The sequence below is a fragment of the Melanotaenia boesemani genome, chromosome 18 (genome assembly GCF_017639745.1).
Source record: "Melanotaenia boesemani isolate fMelBoe1 chromosome 18, fMelBoe1.pri, whole genome shotgun sequence".
Lineage (NCBI taxonomy): Eukaryota > Metazoa > Chordata > Actinopteri > Atheriniformes > Melanotaeniidae > Melanotaenia > Melanotaenia boesemani.
The window spans coordinates 15,798,639-15,819,737 of NC_055699.1; the positions used below are offsets into that span (position 1 = coordinate 15,798,639).

At 37.6% G+C, this 21,099-nt stretch overlaps 1 protein-coding gene across 4 annotated transcripts in view; it reads left to right on the top strand.

Annotated features, from left to right (window-relative positions):
* mllt10 (MLLT10 histone lysine methyltransferase DOT1L cofactor) overlaps window positions 1–21,099 on the top strand; it is a 44,028-nt gene that overhangs the window by 2,809 nt on the left and 20,120 nt on the right. For 3 of the 4 annotated variants that reach the window (XM_041967846.1, XM_041967847.1, XM_041967848.1), the window contains exons 2-10: window positions 1,067–1,146; window positions 7,151–7,205; window positions 10,175–10,284; window positions 10,372–10,475; window positions 10,879–10,972; window positions 13,932–14,021; window positions 19,380–19,478; window positions 19,710–20,046; window positions 20,845–21,063. In XM_041967846.1, coding sequence (XP_041823780.1) covers window positions 1,067–1,146; window positions 7,151–7,205; window positions 10,175–10,284; window positions 10,372–10,475; window positions 10,879–10,972; window positions 13,932–14,021; window positions 19,380–19,478; window positions 19,710–20,046; window positions 20,845–21,063 — 1,188 coding nt within the window. The remainder of the gene's footprint in view (window positions 1–1,066; window positions 1,147–7,150; window positions 7,206–10,174; window positions 10,285–10,371; window positions 10,476–10,878; window positions 10,973–13,931; window positions 14,022–19,379; window positions 19,479–19,709; window positions 20,047–20,844; window positions 21,064–21,099) is intronic. The other variant, XM_041967849.1, reaches the window with a different exon arrangement.

Consider the following 21,099-nt stretch of genomic DNA (forward strand, 5'->3'; position numbering starts at 1 on the left):
TCTGAATATTAAAGAAAAATTATGAATGACAGCCATGCATTTTCATTTTTTTGGGCAGGAAATGAATATGGAAAGCTTTTAAGTGATTGGATCAACCATCCATGTTCTCTGAAATCTGGATTATAGCTGTTTATTCCAGTGGATTATGGGCTCTGGGCAGATCTGAGGTAATCTGAAAATGTGTAGGGGTAGGCTATTTAGGGTAGTGCCATTGCATTTAGGGTTTCAGTACCTGTAGAATTTAAAGGGGGCCACAGTGGCACAGGTGCTCGAGCAGGTTCGAATCCCACTCCCCCAATCAGTTTGTCTTTTGAAAATGACAACCACTTCACCCTCCTTGCCTCCAGTGTCAGCATTGCTGGTATATAAATGTGTATGAATGTTCAGTGGTGGTCAGAGAGGTCGTTTGTGTGGATTGGCTGCCACATTTCAGTCAGTCTGCCCCAGGGCGGCAGTGACTACTCATGTAGCTTATCATCCCCATGTATGAATGAGGAGTGCATGAATAATAGATTTACTGTAAAGCTTTGGGGTCCTTAAAAAGTATTATACAAATCTAATCCATTATTATTCTTATAATTTAAACCTGAGCCCTGGAAAATAGTAGAAACATAAATCAAAATTAAACTTCATGAAGTAATGTAAATGCATTATTTTCTAATTAGTAGCAACCAGTCTTGTGTGAATCTTTATGACTGACTCAGCAGCCATAAAGAAATTTGTAAAATAGATATTACTTGTAACGGGTATTCTCTTGTCAAATATTACATTGCAATATGTTGTTGCACACCATATCAGTACCAGTGCAGTCGTTGAGATGGCAACAGTAAAAGCAACGTGTTCAGTCATATGTTAGATCTATATTCATTTATGTATTTTTTCAGCTTAGGTGCATGTTTTTCTTCTGGCATATGTGATTTAATATTATCTTTGTATCATTGTTAGGCTTCGTTTGTAGTTATATGGCAGAGCCTGGTTTCATTATTATTATTTAAATGTACGATATGTTCTTATAACGACTGAGTGTAACTATTTGTCTTTTTAACCCATTCCTTATTCTCTTCAGCCTGCTATGGCATCGTTCAGGTGCCGACTGGTCCTTGGTTCTGCAGAAAGTGTGAATCTCAGGAGAGAGCAGCCCGTGTGGTGAGTCATTCAGTATCTATCCTTTCATCATTTATGAGTTATCTCCTGGAGTAACAGAACTACCTGGAATACTTCTACTGTTTATAAATGTGTTATTGGTTAGCTTTTGCATCCTTAGTTTATCTTTTAAAGATGCACTACAGAACTATGGCAGATTTTCTCAGTGACCTGCCACTTATTGACAGTTAACTCTGCATTTTGCATCCTACGTGTACTGTGAGCTGTTTCCAGCTAGTAAAAGACAGTCTTATCTCCATACTTGTCTTATCTCTTGCTCTTTCTCTGTTTCTTTTCCTCATTTTGTCAGATAATGTCTTCTTGCATTTCTTTGCTGAATTAGTCCCGGTGTACGTTCAAAACAGCCGGTGTGTTGATATTGGCTTGCTAGCATGTGACGAATGTGGCGTCCCAGAAGAAAAGTTGTGAAGCGTGGTTTCTCTGTCTCGGGATGCTGCTGGGCAGCAATATCTCCATAAATGTTCACTGTGCCATCAAACAATTCAGGAAGGCAGAGTTATACTGCTTCTAGGTCTAAGGAAAGTTACATTGTGCGCCTTTAAAGGTTTATTTATTTATTTATTTGACTCATTAGGAAGAATAAACAATAAATGTTTTCATGTCATTCTCAAAGTCTCCAATAACATCAGAAAGAATCGCTAAATTTGTCTCTAGTCGTTTTTTTTGCTTTAAAAAAAAAGAGTCCCTAAAGAGATCTAAAAACTTGCTAATTATAGTGACAAGTTGCTAAGTTGATAACACTGTAAACACGGGGTCCTCCAGAGAGATAGTGTAGGGGCAGGGCTGCCTGCTCAGTGCCTGCTTAAAATGGGTAGCGGCAGCTGGTACTTTCCGTAAACCAGCAGATGCCCAAGTGGCATTTAAGTATTGATAATTGTGCTAAATCTAAATAGATACTAAATTTTAAAATCGATTAGTATCAAAGAAACTTTTTTTTTTTTTTTTTTTTTTGGACAACCCTAACTCAGACACATATTTGCATTTGTTTATTCGCTCCCTTTCTCTTAATGCACACACACACTGAATCAATATACAATCAAATGTGGGAAAATTATTTTTTGTTGAGTTATACTGTTACCAACTAGATTAAATTACCCTTATTTGTAAAACCCTAGCAAAACATAAATTGTTTATAGAGCACTGGAAAATGATTCTTTTATTCAGACTAAATCAGACTTTTCAAATGCATGAATGTTAATCTGATTAAAACTGTATGAAAATAAATACTTGTACACGGACACAGTGAGGGTGGTCCAGTTGAATGACCAGTTTGTAATCTAACTAGTGTTGTCAAAAAAATCGATTCTCAGATACTAATCGAGTCTAAAATTTTGTATTTAGTTAGACATTAATTAGCATGGATATAATACTTTATTGCCACTTTACCATCTGCTGGTTCATGGAAACGACCATCTGCCTCCACCCATTTTCAACAAGCATTGTAGTGGGCAGCCTCACTCCTACAGCTGCTCTCTGGTGGACCCACTGTTTACAGTGTTGCCAACTTAGCGACTTGTCGCTATATTTGTAAGATTTAAGACTTCTCTTGTAGTTCTTAATAAATAAATAAATAAATAAACCTACTGGTGACAAATCTAGCGGCTTTCTGGTGTCATTGGAGACTTTTGAAAACTGACATGAAACCTGAAAATAATTGCACGAAGCTGCTACTGGCTGATCCCGCCCTGGCTTAGTCAAAAATGAATGCCTTTTAATGTAGTGTGTAGACAAAAACATTTAAAAATGTAACCTTTTAAATGTTTTTCAATTTACTAGATATATATTTAATTAATCTAGTTAAAAGTAGACAATCTTAACTAGTTTATTTTGTTCTATTGATTACTCAATCATTTCTGAAGTATTGTGAAGGAAAGGACACTTTTATGTAAGTAAGGACACTAACTAATGGTTGAAGTTTTATTTTGGTTTTGTATTTGTTGCACCACAGTGAGCAGTCTGAGAAGACTGTTCAAGACTATCTTTAAAATAATGCATTTATTTCACATAGTTAATGTCTTTTCTTATATCTATTAATATAGTTTTGTTGTATTGTTTGGATTCTGTTGTTGTTTTTGTATCGAGCACTATCCTTAGTATCGGTATTGAATTTTTAGTATTGTGACAATTCTAAATCTAAGCATAGCAAAACTCAATTGTACATGTATTCATACTAAATTTAGCAACTTTTAAACTTAATTTCTTCATTGTACAGTGACCCATGTGCCCTCACTCTGCTGCAGACATAAAACTGGAACATCTGACTCTAGTGCATTAATGTAACAATCATACTGGCAAGGTAGAGATTTAGGAGTGGGTGATTTACCCAAGTAGGTTGAGAACCTGACCACTGTGTTCAGTGTGCTGCAAAACAAGGGGCAACATAACAGCCGACAAGTAAGGACGTGTAAGAGAGGAAAATTAAAATGTTTTGTGCTTTCAAATACAATATGACAGTACACTCTTCCAACACCACTCCCACATGTCTAGTATACTTTGCTTCTGTGGGAATTGCTCCAGATAGAGGAAAAAAACATAAAGCAACTAAATGCAGCAACCTACCAATTTCTCCATGCTTTAGATCAATAGAGCCAAAGTAGAGTTGTCTTAAAATCTAAATGCTGTTCATAAAGACATTCATCCACTAACTGTTTTATGGTTGATAATATTTATTTGTTTAACAAAACTGTTTATCATTATTATTTAGAAAATAAATTGCATATTGTCCAGCTTTTTCTCAGTATATACGCAGTTTATTCCAGTGTGACAGTTAAGATGTGATTGAGGTTGTCAATTTCTTTTTATAGGCTTCTGCTCTACATCATTAAACAAAGAATCTGCAGTCGGACTACTTTATTGAATTACTAAACAACAGAATCATTATTGTTGATGTTGCTGAAAGTGAATCCGGTCTGCACAGTTGCATACAACTGCACCTTTATGTGATGTCACTGCCAGCACCAGCATGATTTTATGCAGCATGTGACATCCCCCACTCATGATTGCCCCCTGCTTGCCTTTTAGCCTACAATCAGCTTCTGAATGAAACTTAGTGCAACACCCAAGCTGGAATGGCTTGCTGTGTCTCAACTTAACATGACCTCAGTAAACTTCCAAGGACTTGTCTGGATCAAGATTTACTTTATGTCGCTGTTGATACAGGTGTTAGAGTAATCTGCCTTCTTTCTGTGTTCACATGTGCACACAAAGCAAATGTTCCTTTGCGGATGTTTCAAGATAACATATTTCTTTAACGTACAGTCAATGAAGGACAATGGGCTTCTTTTTACACGGCTTAAAAAAATATTAGGTTAAGGCAGAAATTTGCCACTTACAAAGTTACTTAAATAGATATAAAAGAATTTAATTACTAAAGATGTTTGTGTTGGTGTCCTTGTGTACAAAGACTTCTCAAAAAACCAAATAATTGAGCACTGATCAGTTGAGCATTCCAGTATTTCAAGTTGTGTAACGACAGATACCCAGTAACTTGATGAAAGAAAGTTAATGGGTAAATATAAGTGGTAAAATAGATTAATTAATAATTATATAAATTAATGCATACTACTTTTTTGGAAAGCATTTTTCAATACATCAAATAACAGAACAAAATTAATTTCTTCAACAAGCAAATGAATTAAGTTAATCCAAATAAAGAAAGTGTAATTATGAAGTTGATTAAATCCACAGAAGTACTCTGCCATCACCAATTAACTGATATTTATATGAAAAAGCACTCTTTCAAATATTGTTGTACTTGGAGAAATTATAAACAATTGTCTTTAAAATTTAATCCCAATATGTGTATGTGTATGTTTGTGCAGCAAAGCACACTTTTGATAAAATAAAACATTAATCCAGTGTGTATTTAGATCTAACAATAGTACTTCAAATGGCTGTAGTAAAGTAAGTAGCAGTCACATCAGATATAGTATCTTCTACATTAGGGCTGAATGATTAATTGTTTTTAAATCAAAACATAAAAACAAAAAATTGAAATTCAAACTGCAAATCGCAATGAGCGTGATTAATTTTCATGTTACACACCCTGCCTGATCCAATTTTTTAAACCTGCAGAGTCCATGGTTTTACTAATTCACCTTGCTTCAGTCGTAATTCCTCTTATCTTTTTTTCTGTGGCAGCCAGTTAAACATCATGTGATTGCCACACTCAACTGTGAAGTCATGTCTCATTTTCAAACCACATTGCGGACTAATTTTCCACATAATACATGAAACCACAACCATGAAGTGTCACATGAAACGCTGTGACAAACAACATCGAGGACAGAAAACAGTCTAACTTCTGAAATGTCCTGATGAAGAGAATAAAAATGTTTTTAATGTATGGAGTCGCTCTAAAATCTACAAAGAATATTTGATGGATTTTAAGCTGTAATACGGATCAGAAATGACTACGACTGTAGATTCAGCCTGTTCAGCTTCGTCTTACGTGTTACTGTGTGAATTGGGATGAAATTCAGCCATGTGCGGTACAAGAAAGGATGTGGAGGACAGAGTATAAACCTGTTGTAGTATAAATGTAACCTCCAGGCTTCAGTGTTTCGGCCACAGGTTGCATCTTGCAGCCGGTAAGTGACGATGTTCATATCTCAACTTTGCGTCCTTGTGTTAGTATACAGAGCAGTTTATATTTTCATGTCATTTCATGTGGTTATCCTTCATCCCATTTATAAATATATTTCTCGGTGAACACTAAATGGAGGCTAAAATTTAAAAGATTAAATCACAAACCAAATCACTATCAGTCAGAAAAATTGCAATTAGGTTATTTTTTTTCAAAAATCATTCAGCCCTGTTCTAGCTAGTGGCAGATCTTTTTGTTCAGGTTTCAACGTGTTGCCTGATATCTGGATCTTCTCGCTGGATTTGTGTGGTAACCACCGTTTTTAAAAACAATAACCAGCAGATCAAGTTGATGAGAGGCCGATCGAATTATTTCTTTATCTTCCACAAGCTAATAAAGACACTGAACCATACTGGACGCCTTTAGATGTTTTAAAACAGAAAATACCTATTGAACTAAAGTGAACCATCATTTGCAAAAGCAAACTCACCAGCGTCAGCTACGCCGTAAACGACCACACTCAGATGTCGCGTGAGCATAAATCCAGCTTAATCCCCCATTTGCTACTAAAGCCAAGAGTTGGTCACCCAAAATGATGCACTCGATCACTTCACTGTGTCTTTAGAATAACACCATAGTTGGTTCCCAATTCATAGATTATCTTCTAAAGAGGACATAAAGGGCCCTTTTCGCTCTTGGTCCAAGTTTGCTTAATGAACTTGTTGTATTCAACCTAATGTTAAAACTTAAGTTGCGTAATCATACTGGCACCAGTTCATAAAGCAATGCCACTACTAGCCCGACAAATACCTTGATTCCATACATTATAAGTGGCTGTTGGACTTATTTTCCACTTTAAAAGATTTCCATGCCGTTTCGACGGCATCCTCTCACAACATTTCATGGCAGCTGTGTTTGAAAATTGCTAACTTAAAGCAACAGAGGTATTGAGAGTGTTCAGTGACCAAAATACAAAAAAAAAAAAAAAATCACAACCCACATTCAATACTTGGATTTTGGCATCTCGACTGTAATTTTTTTTTTCTTGTTGTAATAGCAACAAGAAATTACACACTACTCCTTGCGATTACATGTTTGTAGTTTCTGAGTGCCAGCTCACTTGTGAGTCAAGGATGAACTGACTCAGCAAAACAAGAGCAGCAGAAACAACTGCCTTAAGACTTGCATGCGCTGATAGACACACATACTCAAAGAGAAAAATGGCCAAAGGGGGTATAGATGGTGAGGTTATTTTCCATTAAAATTCCCGGCCATGTGCCCGAATCAAGGCAGCTGTCCAGCTCATGTCACAAGCTGTCTTATACCTCTGCATTAACCTCACACTGAGTAGTCGAAGCTGACCTGTTGTTTCTGACCTGATCTGTCTTCTACTTCCCACAGAGATGTGAGCTCTGTCCCCATAAAGATGGAGCCCTCAAGAGGACAGACAACGGAGGTAGACCTAATCTCAGTTGCACACACATGCACCCGCACACATCTGCGGCTAGCCTCTTGTGTATGTTGTCATTAATTGCATGTCACCAGCAAGTTTAAGGACTGTGAGCGTGCTGGGAGAGTTATGTTGCTGTTTGTTGTGAGTGCAGCCTCTCTGTACCGTCCTTGCCAGTCCATGTTTTATGAGAGTGTGTGAGTGTGTGTGTATGTTTATGAGGGGGTGGGGCAGGATGGGTATAGTGCATGGCCTGTGAGGAGTCTCCTCTTTGGGTTCATTGAGAGGTCAGCTTGTTGGAGACTGTAAATATTCTGTGTGGATGTAAGTTGGTGTGTGTGGGTGGGTGGGTGTGTGTGTGTTAGTCAGTCAGAGAGAGGCACAGCTGTGGGATTGTGCAGGCCTGTAGGGAGGCATCAAGACAACACTAACATGCACCGTTTTACTACTTTCTCTTTTATTTTACCCTTCCCATGACCCCTCTCTCTCTCTCTCTCTTCTCTTTTTCCTAGCATTTTTCTCCCACCATCTCTTTCCCTACTCTTTCTGTTTTCCTGCTCTTGTCAGCACCTCCTCACTTGTTGATCTGCATAATAGTTGCTGTTATTTCAGGTGGGACAGTAATAAAGCAGAGCAAAGGAATTTGCCTGAACTAGGAGTAAAGAAAAGGCAGATCCAGAAATAAAATCTGCATTTGCCCCCCGAGGCCTCCTTTTTGCCTTCTTTTGTTATGTATCTTCGCATCATGTAGAACTTGAGTTTAAAGGCAGCAACGAAATGTGAACGTGACCATCCTTTTATGTTCATAAATATAATGTGCTGTGATTAACAGAAGTTCATAGCTCACAAGTGAAAGAGAAATATTACATACAAAGCAGCAGTCTGAGGTTTTTAAAGTAATGTGATGTAGAGGTGGAGCTTATTTTCCACATTACCTGTTGACAGTCCTGACCGCATTAACCTGAGTTAAGTCTATCAAGTAAATTTAAGCTCTTTGTCCTAACACATTGGGTGTGTAGTTAGTAAAACAATACTTTGATGGTTTCTGGGGTTTAAAAGTGTGAATGCTTAGATGAGGAGGAAGATTGCACCACTTTTATGGTCCTGTTTTATAGGCCTCTTCCAGATTCTTGGTGGGACTTCAAAACAACAACATGCCCACTTTTTACACCCGCTCCACCCTTCTGTACCGCCCTCTGCCTTTCTCCCCCTGTCCTACTCACCAGGTCAAAGGCAGGTCATGGGTTCAACTGTAAGTTTAAGCCTGTTTTTGTTTCCGCTGTGGGGAAAAACAGACACCTCTAGTGTGGCAGGAGACTCCCACCTCCATTTGACCTCCTGTTCACCTCCTCCAGCTCCTCAGCTCGTCGTCAATTCTGCTACCACTCTACCATCCCTGCTGTCATTCTTCTGGCCCCAGTTTGTCTTTGTTGACAGGCAGCTGTGTGTGTGTGTGTGTGTGTGTTTGGGGTTCAATAAACATATGTTAAGGTAGACAGACCACTTTACAAATTCAGATGTTTGAGATTCATTTGGTCAAAGCCTCATGTTTTAACAGGTGAATGTAATCGTTAATGAATACTTGGAGGAGGAGGCAGACACAATTTCTGTTGTTTTAGTTTAAAATTATTCATTAATTTTGTTTTTGGTCAAATGTTCTTATCAACAGCCCAAAAGTTGCACATTGTTATGAAGCCAACACGACAACAACAAAGAAACACACTTAGTTGTAATTTTCTGTTTAACAGTGTAACATTATTCTATCTTCACCAATAACCACCTAAAGCTCAAAAGGACATACTTTATAGTGTGCATCAGTTTGACACATATACAGTTTGGTGCAGCATTATGAGCAAGAAGGTCATCATTGGCTGCCATTGTTTATTAGTTTGGTACAGATTTGTTGGAGAGAGAGACATCACACTTATTAAAAATTAAAGTTAAAGACTGTCTTTTGTTTTGTGTTGACAATGACACTTCTATTGACTAATCAGTCAGTGAAAATTAAGGCTAACGCTCAAATTCACCTTAGAAACACCGATAAAGAAAGATCCAGAAGGAAGTGAAACTAAAGGTAGTGTATTTAGGGAAGAAGGCACACTCATGTCTAAAAGCTTTTCTTCTTAGACTTGAGGAGCTTTTTTTTTTCCAGATTTAATATAAAATTTGACCACAACACAGCAAATATAAGAAATACTTTGACTTTTTTTTTCTTTTGTTTGGGTGGCAGTGCTTCTTTATATACAGTAGATGTCTGTGCTGCACACATCAGGATTCAGTCAGTATGTCCAAATGCAATTTAAGTGCAGCTGAAAAAACAACTAAATAAATCAAATGGAATATCAATAAATAAAAAAAATATATAGAATCACTGGTTTTTATTGGATGCTTTGTGATGCTACCTGTAAATTAGGCCTTATTAATGTTAGATTTTCATATTGCCAAGCATTTGTAGTTTCTGTTCACAAGATTTTAGTTGCACTGCATTTATTTTAAGTGATATAACAGAATTATTAATATTAGGCCTGGTATTCAAAGAAAATACTTAGGCTCTATTCACACTGTAGGCAAGTCTAATTTTTTTTCCACATTTATCTATGTAATTATTTTTCCCAAATTAGACCCAGTCTGATTTCTCTGTACTCCTAAATCAGATCCATATGTCTCGTTTTACAAAGTGACCTCAGTCGTAACAACTGTATCACATTTCATCTTACTTTTATGTCACAGGGGTGATACAGACGCCATAATCTGCACCAAAGGAGGCAGGACACAGCAAAATGAAAACGATATATCATAATTTTGTTGGCTCTGATTCCACAACAACTTAAAATGAGAGCAAACAAAACTGCCTTATACTTTATTATTACATTTTTAAACAATTGTTTGTGATTGACATTTCTATGCATAAACTGTGAAGTGTTATCAAACATACTATTGTACACTTACTGAAAGTTCTTTGTCAATCTTAACAGGCTGGGCTCATGTGGTTTGTGCCCTTTATATACCCGAGGTGGAGTTTGCTAACGTCTCAACTATGGAGCCCATAGTACTCCAGTCTGTGCCACATGAGCGTTACAATAAGGTAAAAACATCTAACTATGCATTTAGACATCATGGTGTGGAATTAAATTTGGCTTTGAATAAAAATGGGTTTTGTGTGTGTTTGTAGACCTGTTATATCTGTGAAGAACAGGGCAGAGAGAGCAAAGCAGCCACTGGCGCCTGTATGACCTGCAACAAACATGGCTGCAGACAGGCCTTCCATGTCACATGGTGAGACTTAGGAGTGTTGACTAATTCATTATGAGTGATTATTATATTGCCCATTTCTTCAGCTGTTTGGTCACATTTAAAAATGCATAAAAATAGGAATGCCATAAGTATATTTATGTCCAAAAGTTTAACTAATGAAAGCCAAAAATATGATTCTTATAAAAACATAACCTATAAAGTACGCTGTAACTGCAAACAAGAGCTTTAATGTTGCTTCTCTTGAGTTGTTTTAAGAGTTGAGGTTGTACAGTGTACATTAGTGTTCTTTTCTAAATATACAAACCAAGAGAGACATTTTTTGTTTCTTGTTCATGTTCAGAGCTTTGTTGCAATGTCAAATAAAATGCTGTATTTCAGTTGTTAATCACAAGTCTTGTTCTTTCTTTTTGGCCTTCCACCACAGTGCCCAGTTTGCAGGGTTGTTATGTGAGGAACAAGGCTCAGATGCAGATAACGTCAAATATTGTGGATACTGCAAATACCACCACAGCAAACTGGTAAGTGTTCTCTCATATTTTTGTTGTTTTCTAGTGATGGCATGCTCTTTTAATACGCTAACCCACATCTTTACACAACATCAGATGATATGTAAAGTATTTCTCAACTAAAAACATGAATTAAGATCTTTAGTCCTAACCTGTTTGGCTAGGACGTAACAAGTCTGCACATGTGGGGATAAATTGAAATTCTTCTTTTTTTTTTTTTTTTTTTTTGGATCTTTAGAGAAGGTGATTAATCAATGGATTTAGTTTCCAGCATGACACCGTTGTGATGGGTGTGCCGTCATACTCTATGTAGGATGTGTTGCTTGTGACTATCTGCTTATAACATGCATGAGTGTGTCTTGAAAGTTGTTTTTTGGATTTGGGTAAAATATATTATTTCACTTCTGTGTGTGTTTTGTTTTACTAACAATGAGCAGAGACAATATGTAACTCACACATACTGGTTTGCTGCTCTCTCAAAGTTGACCTAACATCATTTCCTTCTGTTGCATTTTTCTTTTGTCTTCATCCTCCTTGTCTTCAAAACAAAATCTTACCACTCATCTATTGTAACTTTTCCCTCTGTATCGGTTTTGTTTTTCATAGTCGACCCTCTCCCCTCTTCAGTTTCCTGTCTCTTCATGTACTTCCTCTTTCGCTGGATCAATTAATCCATCCCACAGCTACTTCTTTTTCTTCCTCATGGTCTTTCTGATCTATCTACTTTTTTTATTGTGCCATTGTTCCGCCATTCATTCTCATATCCTCTTTTCTTACAAATACTGTATCCTTTGCTACCTCATGTTACTTGTCTGAAGGACTCACTGTTTAGAGTAGGCTGAAGCTACGTTCACACTGCAGCTCAGTTCTGATTTCTTTTGCCCATATGTGACTTGTATCAGCTTTTTTTAAATGACACAAATCCATTTTTTTTTTCTTTTAAATCAGCAAAGGATACATATCCAGTCTGTGTCGAAGCGACCTCAGTCTAAACGGTCATGCTGCATTTCATCTGACTTTGGTGTCACAGAAGTGAAACAAACGGCACAATTCTGTGTCAGTGGAAAGGGGTCGCTGCAATTTCAAATCGGGGCAATTTCTAATAATTTCATTCATAAATTGTGCATAATTTTGTTGGTTCTGACTGTGCAAGTACTTCCAAATTACACAAACATGTACACAAGCATGTGAAGCATCCATATTTACGTCAGTAAACACTACACACAGCGTGACATCGTGCTTCGCTCTGCACATGCGTGTCATTTCACAGCCACGTACCGTTCACACTTAAGTCTGATGAAGGTTGCATTAATATGATAATGTGAAAGACCATGCAAATAATCTAAAAAAATAAAAATAAAAAAAAAAAATCAGCATTTGAGCATTAAGGCCTGCAGTGTCAACGTAGCCTGAGCTATGAGGTAGTAGATGGGAACTGTATGGCACCAAACAGAAATATTAAAGAGCTTGTTTAAGATTATAAACATTATTAAAATATTCTGGATACTTTGGATAATACATTCTAAAAAGTACTTGTTCTTACATTTTAAACTAGTATAAGCAGTTACACTAGTTTGGATGTATACATTTTCTTCCCAGTAACAGATAACTGTTTTTTCTCTTCCACAATTGAAGTCCTGTCTGTCTGTTTTCGAATAATACACTGTTCCTTTCAATAGACAACACCCTGTTATAGATGTCTGGTTGTACACAAAGCATCAGCTGGGGTCAAGAAAGCAAATATGATTGGCAAAGATGTGACTGAAGTATGATGATTTGTGGAATGATGGTTGAATGAAATACAAGACAGGTTTTATGGTGTTGTCGTGCACAAACACATATGCATACATCATTTTGCAACGGTAACGAATGGTGATGGAAAGACTCGTGCTGTTATATTGATTATATTGATCGTGTATGAATTGCTTTGGATGCTGGGAGGGAATTAATGGTGAAGAAAGCATTGTTGATAGCTAACTGGGTTTCATGAAATACCACTTTATGGTTGTAAATGTAATTTCAAATTTAGATTATTCTTGTTTTGGCTCAAGTATAACAAATACATTTTTGGGCAGTTGTTTTCATTGAGACCTATGTTTTCACTATTGTAAATACATTTTATGAAGGCGTCGCTTTTGCATTTATCAGGTTCGCATATGTCTCGCAAACTGTTAAATATGGTTTTTGGACATCTTCTTTAAGGCCTGTTTAAAAAGGGATTAAGGGATTTGCGTATTATGTGCTTGTGATTGTGCAGTAACGTACGGTATTAAATCCATCCAGATTAGGCAGAGATGTGGTCTGAAGAAGAGATTTCATGACAAAGTGCATAAGGTTGCGTCTTGATATTAGTCATAGATTAATCATTTTTGTTTATGAGTTCAGGCTTAGGGGAATACAGTTTCTGATCAGTGTGTGATGGCAGTGTGCTTTTAATTTAAGGATGCATCAATTTGTCTCTATGGAAACAACAGGCACACTCGAGCAAGAGCAACCTGCCTGTTGCTGAGATTAATGACAAAAACTACTCAAAAATTGTCCCAGTAGTTGCCTAGATTTTAATTTGGGCAACGAAGTTTCAAAACAACAGGAAAGGTCATGGTTGTTTTTACCATTGCCCTAATACTTTCCATTTGATTTACTCTGACTAATGGTTAAATTGATCCTGAAAGAAAAGGCCTTTTTTCTCTCTTTTCTTTTGTAAATACCCATTGCCATAATGGCTTTTTTTCCCCACCCTTTTTTGTTCTCAGGAGTGACTTTTTTTCTTACATGCCACCTTTGTGGTTAAAACCCATGACTGTTTATTGACTGATTTAAAATTTTTGTTATCCCCTGAGTTCAGTAAGGTGTTTTTTTTCTCTCTATTTAGTTCAAGTGTTTTTTTTTTTGTAGTTCTTTTTTGGTCAACATTTAGCCATCTTTTTGTGGACTTCCATCCAGTAACTTGGAGTTCCTCTTTACTTTTTAGCAAAGGAGCAGGGGCTGTGGTAGTAGGTCTCAAAGCTTAAGTGACTCTTCTTCTCAGTGTATGGATAGACCCCCAGACCAGGACAAGAAGGTAAGACAGTCCTCTGATCTTGCCTTCTCTTTGCCTGCCATCCACAACTGTGACTTCACCAGAAACATGAAATATATTTTCACACTATCGAGGGACAGGCAAACCAGCTATAGGACATTTGTTGTTTTACTTAAGATGAAGAAGAATCAAAAGAAGAAGACTGAAAAAGAGATGAATTGTAGTGAAAATGTTTTTGAGGTGTGACTGCTATTTACAGTCTTCATTTGTTGTTTGTTGTTATTCAAAGCCTGAGCGAAAGTCTATTTTGGGCCTTGAACATACCTTATATGTCAGTGTCTTTTAAAAGAAAAATAGTTTGAAATTGATAAATTGCCTTGAAAAGAAGACATTATCGCACAGTTTTTTGATCAGTCCTTTTGAAAGTTAAATCCATGTTTTAAATATTCTTGATTTTGTTGCCTATTAAATTGACAATTGAGAATTGAGAATAATCATATTTTTTTTCTCATATAAGCCATTGAATTTTATGTCCAAGCAAGACCTGAAATTGTATTTTTTAGACCCAGCAGCAGCTGTTTTTGGATTGACATTTAGCTGCTGGTATGACCGCAGCCTACCAGAGATTGCCACCTTTAATGAATGATACATTAGTGTGGCCTAATTTGTCATGCCTGTTGGCTGATCATGTAATCACAAGCTGTGTGAAATCTGAATTTACAGGATGTGTCAAATGATCTGTTCCACTTCTTGGTTTTAGTCATTGTGCTCTTGTCACACCACAGGACAGAGTCCAAACTGAATTTTCTGTGTGATAATTAAATTAAACCTGTGACATGAAACAAAATTTTTGCAAACTTTGCATCAGTTTACAAGGTAGGTGAAGGTATTTGGATAGCTCTGTATTTTCCATTTAAGAGACATGTGAATCTCCCTTTACAGTTGAGCTGTTGAGACAAAATATACAGTTTTCTGTTCACTGTCTCGGACTGTCCCCAACAAACTCTCCAACAGTATGTCCTGTTTGGATGGCACTTTAAAAATATGTCTTTACTGGTTAGACAGTCATCACTGGGAAGACTGTACAGTAAATGGCTTAAATAGAATATTTCTGCACATCATCTGTTCTTGCATGTCTGTTGGCTTCATTACTGCAGGATGTCTAAAAAATACATAAGAAGGACTCTCATAGGATTAAAAAAAAGATAATTTGAAGCCAGGCCTTTAATGTGCATCTCTCTTACATTGTGAACGTATCGACACAAACAAATACATTTTCTATTGATCGCTTAGCATCATCACCATGGAATCCCAACAAGATAAGTCATCTGAAACACAAAATAAATGCAAAGCCCACACTTGCATTGCAGTTCTTTTAAAAATAGGACATTGTGTTATTTGCATTTATGGTGTAATTTGAAATTCATACATTTCACCTAACAATAGTGGCTACATCAAATAAAGATGGTTAGCCAAGAAATGTTCTGATAAGATGTTATATTCACCTTTTTAAACCTGTGCATGTGGACAGAGTATGGTGTATTATGTTAGTCATCTTGAACCAAAAACCTTGTTATGCTTTGAGGTCCCTTGTTTTACTTTTTAATTTAAGTAATTGTTTGTTTGTTTTTTTAAAGAAAAACTAATTTCAGAATGAATGTCATATCCAGAACAAGTTTTTTGTTTGTCAATTTTATCTGAAAATGCCAGCTATTGGATGAGTCTTTGAATGTATGTATAAGTTGATTTCTATTCCTACTAGTCAGCGTGATTAGCATTAGAACACCCCCTTCCTCTTTTTCTCAATTCCTGGGTCAGAGATCAGTAGGTTCAGATTTTTTCTGTTTGTTTGTCTGTCAGCACACACATTTGTTATGTGGTTTGGAGGCTCAGATGTAAACCCACCCCAGTTAGAGCCTGCAGTCAACCTACAGCAGCAGCTTAAAGATCCCCCACACTGACTGCTTAGAAAAAAGCCTGCAGGAAACACACATATCCATCCCTACATACACACAATGGCTGGTCAGAAATCCTGCAGGAAACTGCACAGGGGAATTCCTGCCGGCTAGGGCGGATTATTTTCTCCTTTACTTCCTGTTCCTCCCTTTCTACCCATCTTCCTCTGCTTCTCTTTTCCCCTCTGCACCCCACCTCATATGACCTCTTGTCCTCCTGAGGCCAATGAGTTGATCAGTGATTTGTTTAAAATACAGTTGCTTCAGAAATCTTTTCTTTCCACAACTGGTACAAGAATTTTATTCTTGAGCAACTCGTTTGTTTATTTATGTTACAACAGAAGAAAACATCATAAGCTTATATACACTCTGCCTTATTTTTAATGGACTGTTTGATTTAATTTAGCTGTGATGCAACCAGGGTCTGATACTAAAACCAGCCAAGTTGACTTTCTGTTTCTCATTAAGCTGTTCACACTGATGGATACATTTGTGTAGCAAAGAAGCAAAATTCTGAACCACACACTTTATACCACAAAGACAAACCAGTCAAAGGCAATGCTGAAGTGGATGTGGTGAAGAACTGAATTGATCAAAATTAGTAAAACATGACTTCGCCTCAAATTTAGCTCTGGCCTCTTTTTGAGCAAAATATCATCTTCTCTTTGTGGTTGGCGAGTTAAGATGCTGAATTCAGACACTGGATACAACTAATAAAGTAGTTAATTTATTGAAAAATATTTTTTATCATTCATTAAGGAAATCTCTATAACATTGTTTTCTAAGAAAATAAATAATTTTCTCTGCTAAGAGAATTTCAGTGTTTAAAACCTGAGAAGTGTTTCGCTCCTCTGAAATCTATGGTTAGTATTCGACACACTGATAGGATTTCACCCCACAATCGAACTGCTCTTTGTTAAAGGGTTTGATAAATAGATAGCATCGTCATTGTCTGCCACTGCTCATATATACCTCACACATTCTCAAAGGCCACTCGGTCGAGTCAAATGATCAGGCCAGTAATGAGCAGCAAGAGATAAAAAGAGGAGAGAGCGCATTGAAAGGCTTTGTCTCTGCCTGTATAATCAATTGAACTGATTGATACGACGGTGTCAGAGTTATATTGTGTGTGTGTTATGTTTCCCACGCCCAGTCCTGTGGGTTCTCTGGAGTGTGTGTGTTATCCGACCCTCTCGGCTCGGCTTCTGTCCATCAACACCTACCTCTGGAATGTTAATGAAAAACAACAAGGGACTCCTGAAGACTTTACCTCTCTGTTGTCACTCTCCCTCTCTGTTATCCGAATTTCTTTCTGCATCAATGGAGGTTAATTTTTTTTTTATTTCTTTTTTTTTTTAATCTTTGTGTTCCTGTTTGTACCAGCTATCTGCAGCCAAGTTTTGGCAATAGGTACAATATTTTTTTAATTCTGCCAATTGGTTGATTAGTTGACTAACAGAGAAAAACCAGCTGCAAATTGATTGAAAAACAAAATATCAGCTGATTCCTTATCTGAAACAAGTGACTTTGTTTTGTTCTGTTTTTGTACTGATGTACATTGACTATTATCTGACATTGGCTACGCCAGACTGTTTCAGGTTTCTTAGCAAAAAACACGAAGGTTTAAACCTTTTTTTTTAAATCACTCTGGAAACCTTTTATGTTGCATTGCCAACCTTTTCTCCATGTAGCAAACGTCTATTTTCAATTTCTCTTGAAGTCTTACAGACATAAATGCTCAGCTGAAGTCGTCGTATTAAAGGGTTATAACAACTTTCAGTCAGGTGCTTATCACACAGATCAGTAAAACTATTGACACCAAATAATGTGACTATTGAGTCCAGTGGGAAAGTGCTTAATCAGCATTTTGTCCCTCATCAAATGACTTTGTAGCAGTCACTGGTATTTATTAGCTCTGACTCCTATTAGCATTGATAGGAAAGCTAATAGGAGTGGATGTGTGCATGTGCTCATTTTCAGTGAGGGTGCTGTACTTGGGGCTACAAGAAATGACAAAGCTCACTTTTTCCTCTTTAGAAACATGTTTACTGACTAAAGTCTTACATGAACAGTCTGAGTTGTCAAAGTCATGATTATCAGAAATGATTATCCAACACATCCTAAAGGAGAAAATATAATGCCATACCTCAATCTTGTTATATCTTACAGGGTTATTTGCTTGGAAGTAGTAATAGTCATTGAATGTAACACCATTTGTGTATGTTGGAGCCCACAGACAACTGAAGTTAAAAACATCACTACTGACAATGGTAAAAAAAAAAAAAAGAAAAAAGAAGCTTGTTTAGCACTTGTGCCAGTATATTAAAAGAAAAAAGAAAAAACAACAAAAAATAAATAAAAATTAAGAAGAAAGAAATGGAAATTATCCTTATCAAAGTATATTTAATAATTAGAAACATCTTAATTACACCTTCAGTTATAACTTATGTGTGCTAGCAGTAACAGAAGGCAGCTTGTAGAGGACACAGTGGAGCTGCTGTCACCTCATTTGACTGGTGATGTCTGTTAACTGGCACTTATGGAGGAAGTCTGGCTAAACCGTCACAAGCCTCGATGCTATCGCTCCTCAGCCAAAACCCCTAGGGGGAAAAAGGAGGAGGGGGGCCTTTTTTTTTTCTTTTTTTTTTTTTTCTCTAAGGGGTTTCATAGCTGTCATGACAGAACATCACAAGCATGCTAAGTCTCATGTAGCCTTTCAGGATCATTGTATATTTTCACCACCTATTTTTAAGAGTGTGTGTGACGGCATGCACAAGTGTGCATTTAAAAGTGTGTGCACCTGTCTGCTCAAACACATGTAGAGAGGTGTCAGAGTGTGGGACGTGCATGTGAGGTGTAAATGCGCTGGCACCCATTCACCACCTTGGGTGAAAGAGAAAGGGGTGGTGGTCTCCGTTTGTGTGTGCGTGCTAGAGATGCCGAGGGTGTAAATTGAGCTTTGATGGTCCAGGAGGAATGATATGATTGAATGAAAAGACAAGACCTTGAGCGGTTCAGCACAAGGCACTTAGATGCACTCTTCTCTATATACCAGCATGTTAAATTCCTTTTTCCACTGCTACCCTCTTTTTTCTTATTTTGTTTATAGCTCACTCTTTGGTTTTGTGGCTCGCCATGCTTTAATCTTGGTTTGAAATTGCCTTTAAAATGCAGTTATACCTTTCTCTTCTTCTCAATCACACACAAACTCCTCTTTTGTGTTTATATTCTAATAATTCTTAGTTTCTTATCATTTTGACATCTTTTTGGCTGTTGTCATCTTCACACCACTTGAGTAAATACTTCCTGAATGTTCTCAAGTGTTGTTCTTCATCATGTCCAATATTTTTCCAGTACTTGGACTCAGTTTTTATTCCTCTCTTCCCTTTACTTAGATTGAGCAGATTTACTCATTTGTTTTTCATTTTTTCCTCTTCATATTCAGAAACACAAGGAGCGGGACAGGCACAAACCGAAACACAAGAAAACCTCCATGGATATGTCACCCTCGCTCATCCTTCCAAACATCATGGTCCCAGACAAGGTAAAGGTTCTTTGCATGCCTGTGGTTAACTGTCACGTATTTCTGGCCACAACAAACTCTGATTTACCTCTTGATGTTCTGAATCCCTTACGCATCCTGTCCTTCTGACTTTTTGTTTTTGATAATTTTCCTCCCCTCTTCCGATGCGCCTCATAGTTCCTGTACTCCCTTTACTTTCAAGCATGACTTTTTATTCATTTTGATTCCTCCCTTCTCACATTCCTCCTCCAGAGCTACAACACCGGCAACTCAGGGGCAGGTGTCACCTCTCTTCCGGCATCCTCTCAGAAGCGATTGGATGACAGCGCCGCCCGTTTCACAAACGCCAACTTTCAGGAAGTGTCATCCGCTCTCTCTGGCAGTGGTCCCAAAGAGGGCTTGGCTGCAGACACGGGCAAGACAGCAGCTGAGGTGAAGAACAAGAAGAACAGTGGTGGGGCTCACACGGTGGGACAGAGGGGTGGCCGCAAGTCTCTCACCTCCTCAGGGAAACCCATCCCCTCCACTGTGGTCACCATGGCAACCTCCTCAACATCTGCCTCTGCGTCAACGGGGCCTTTCCATCAAGGTGAATTGATAGCAGCGAGTAGTCTTATACGTTAATTTTCCCACAGCTGGGAATTAACCCTGCAGTAAAAAAAAAAAAAAGAATTGCAGTGACAGATCACCTGCTGTTACCACTCTGTGTGTGTGTGTGTGTGTGTGTGTGTGTGTGTGTGTGTGTGTGTGTGTAGATATATATATATATATATATATATATAGCAAATGCAGCTGAATTACAAAATACAGCAACATAATTAAGGCCCAAATAAGCAGGTGTTTCATGTGTATGTACAAGTGCTATGTCATTGCCTGGATTTTGCTCAGGCACCAGACTTTTGTGTGCGGCTGTGATAACACTGTTTCGTCTCCAGTGGCCTCTGGCTCCTGTAATCTGGGGCCCTGTCTGGGGAACACACAAACATAGAGGGAACATGCTGGGAGGTGGATAACTGAGAGGATTCAGTGTTCACATTGAACTCAAATGTTTCTGCTGTTACAACCTTGAAGCCCTTTTCAGGTGTTTATGTGTTTGTGTGTTTCTGGAGTGTTTTTTTTTTTTTCTTCTTCTGAGTATCCTTCTCTTTTTGAGCTTTAAAGACACCTCTTCTGATACAGTTACAGCTAGTACATGGTGAGGAAGAGTGGACTATTCAGTAGGTAGACAGTTCAAGGACAGATAAAATGCTTATCTATTAGTTGCTTTATTTCTCCAAATAGAGAACTCTGTGGAAATGTAATTTCTCTGTGTAAATTTCTCCTCGTGTCACTTCCTTCTTCATTTTTGGTAAATTTCTTCATTTCCACACGCTTTTCTGTCTTTCAGGCCTGCTGTTGACGAGTGCTAGTAAAACGCCCTCAGCCCCTTCATCTTCAGACTTCCTAAGTTTTTCAGATTCATCATTGCGTCCTGGTGGAGGAACTACTTTCTCCTCACCACCATCTTTCAGCAGCTGCCTTGTGAAACCAAGCTCAGAGAGTGGAGCTTCAGAAGGAACTGCAACTCTGTTTGGTTCACTTATGTCTGCTACTACAGCTTCTGCAGGTACCAGTTATGGGTTGTTTTCTTTTTTGTTTGTTT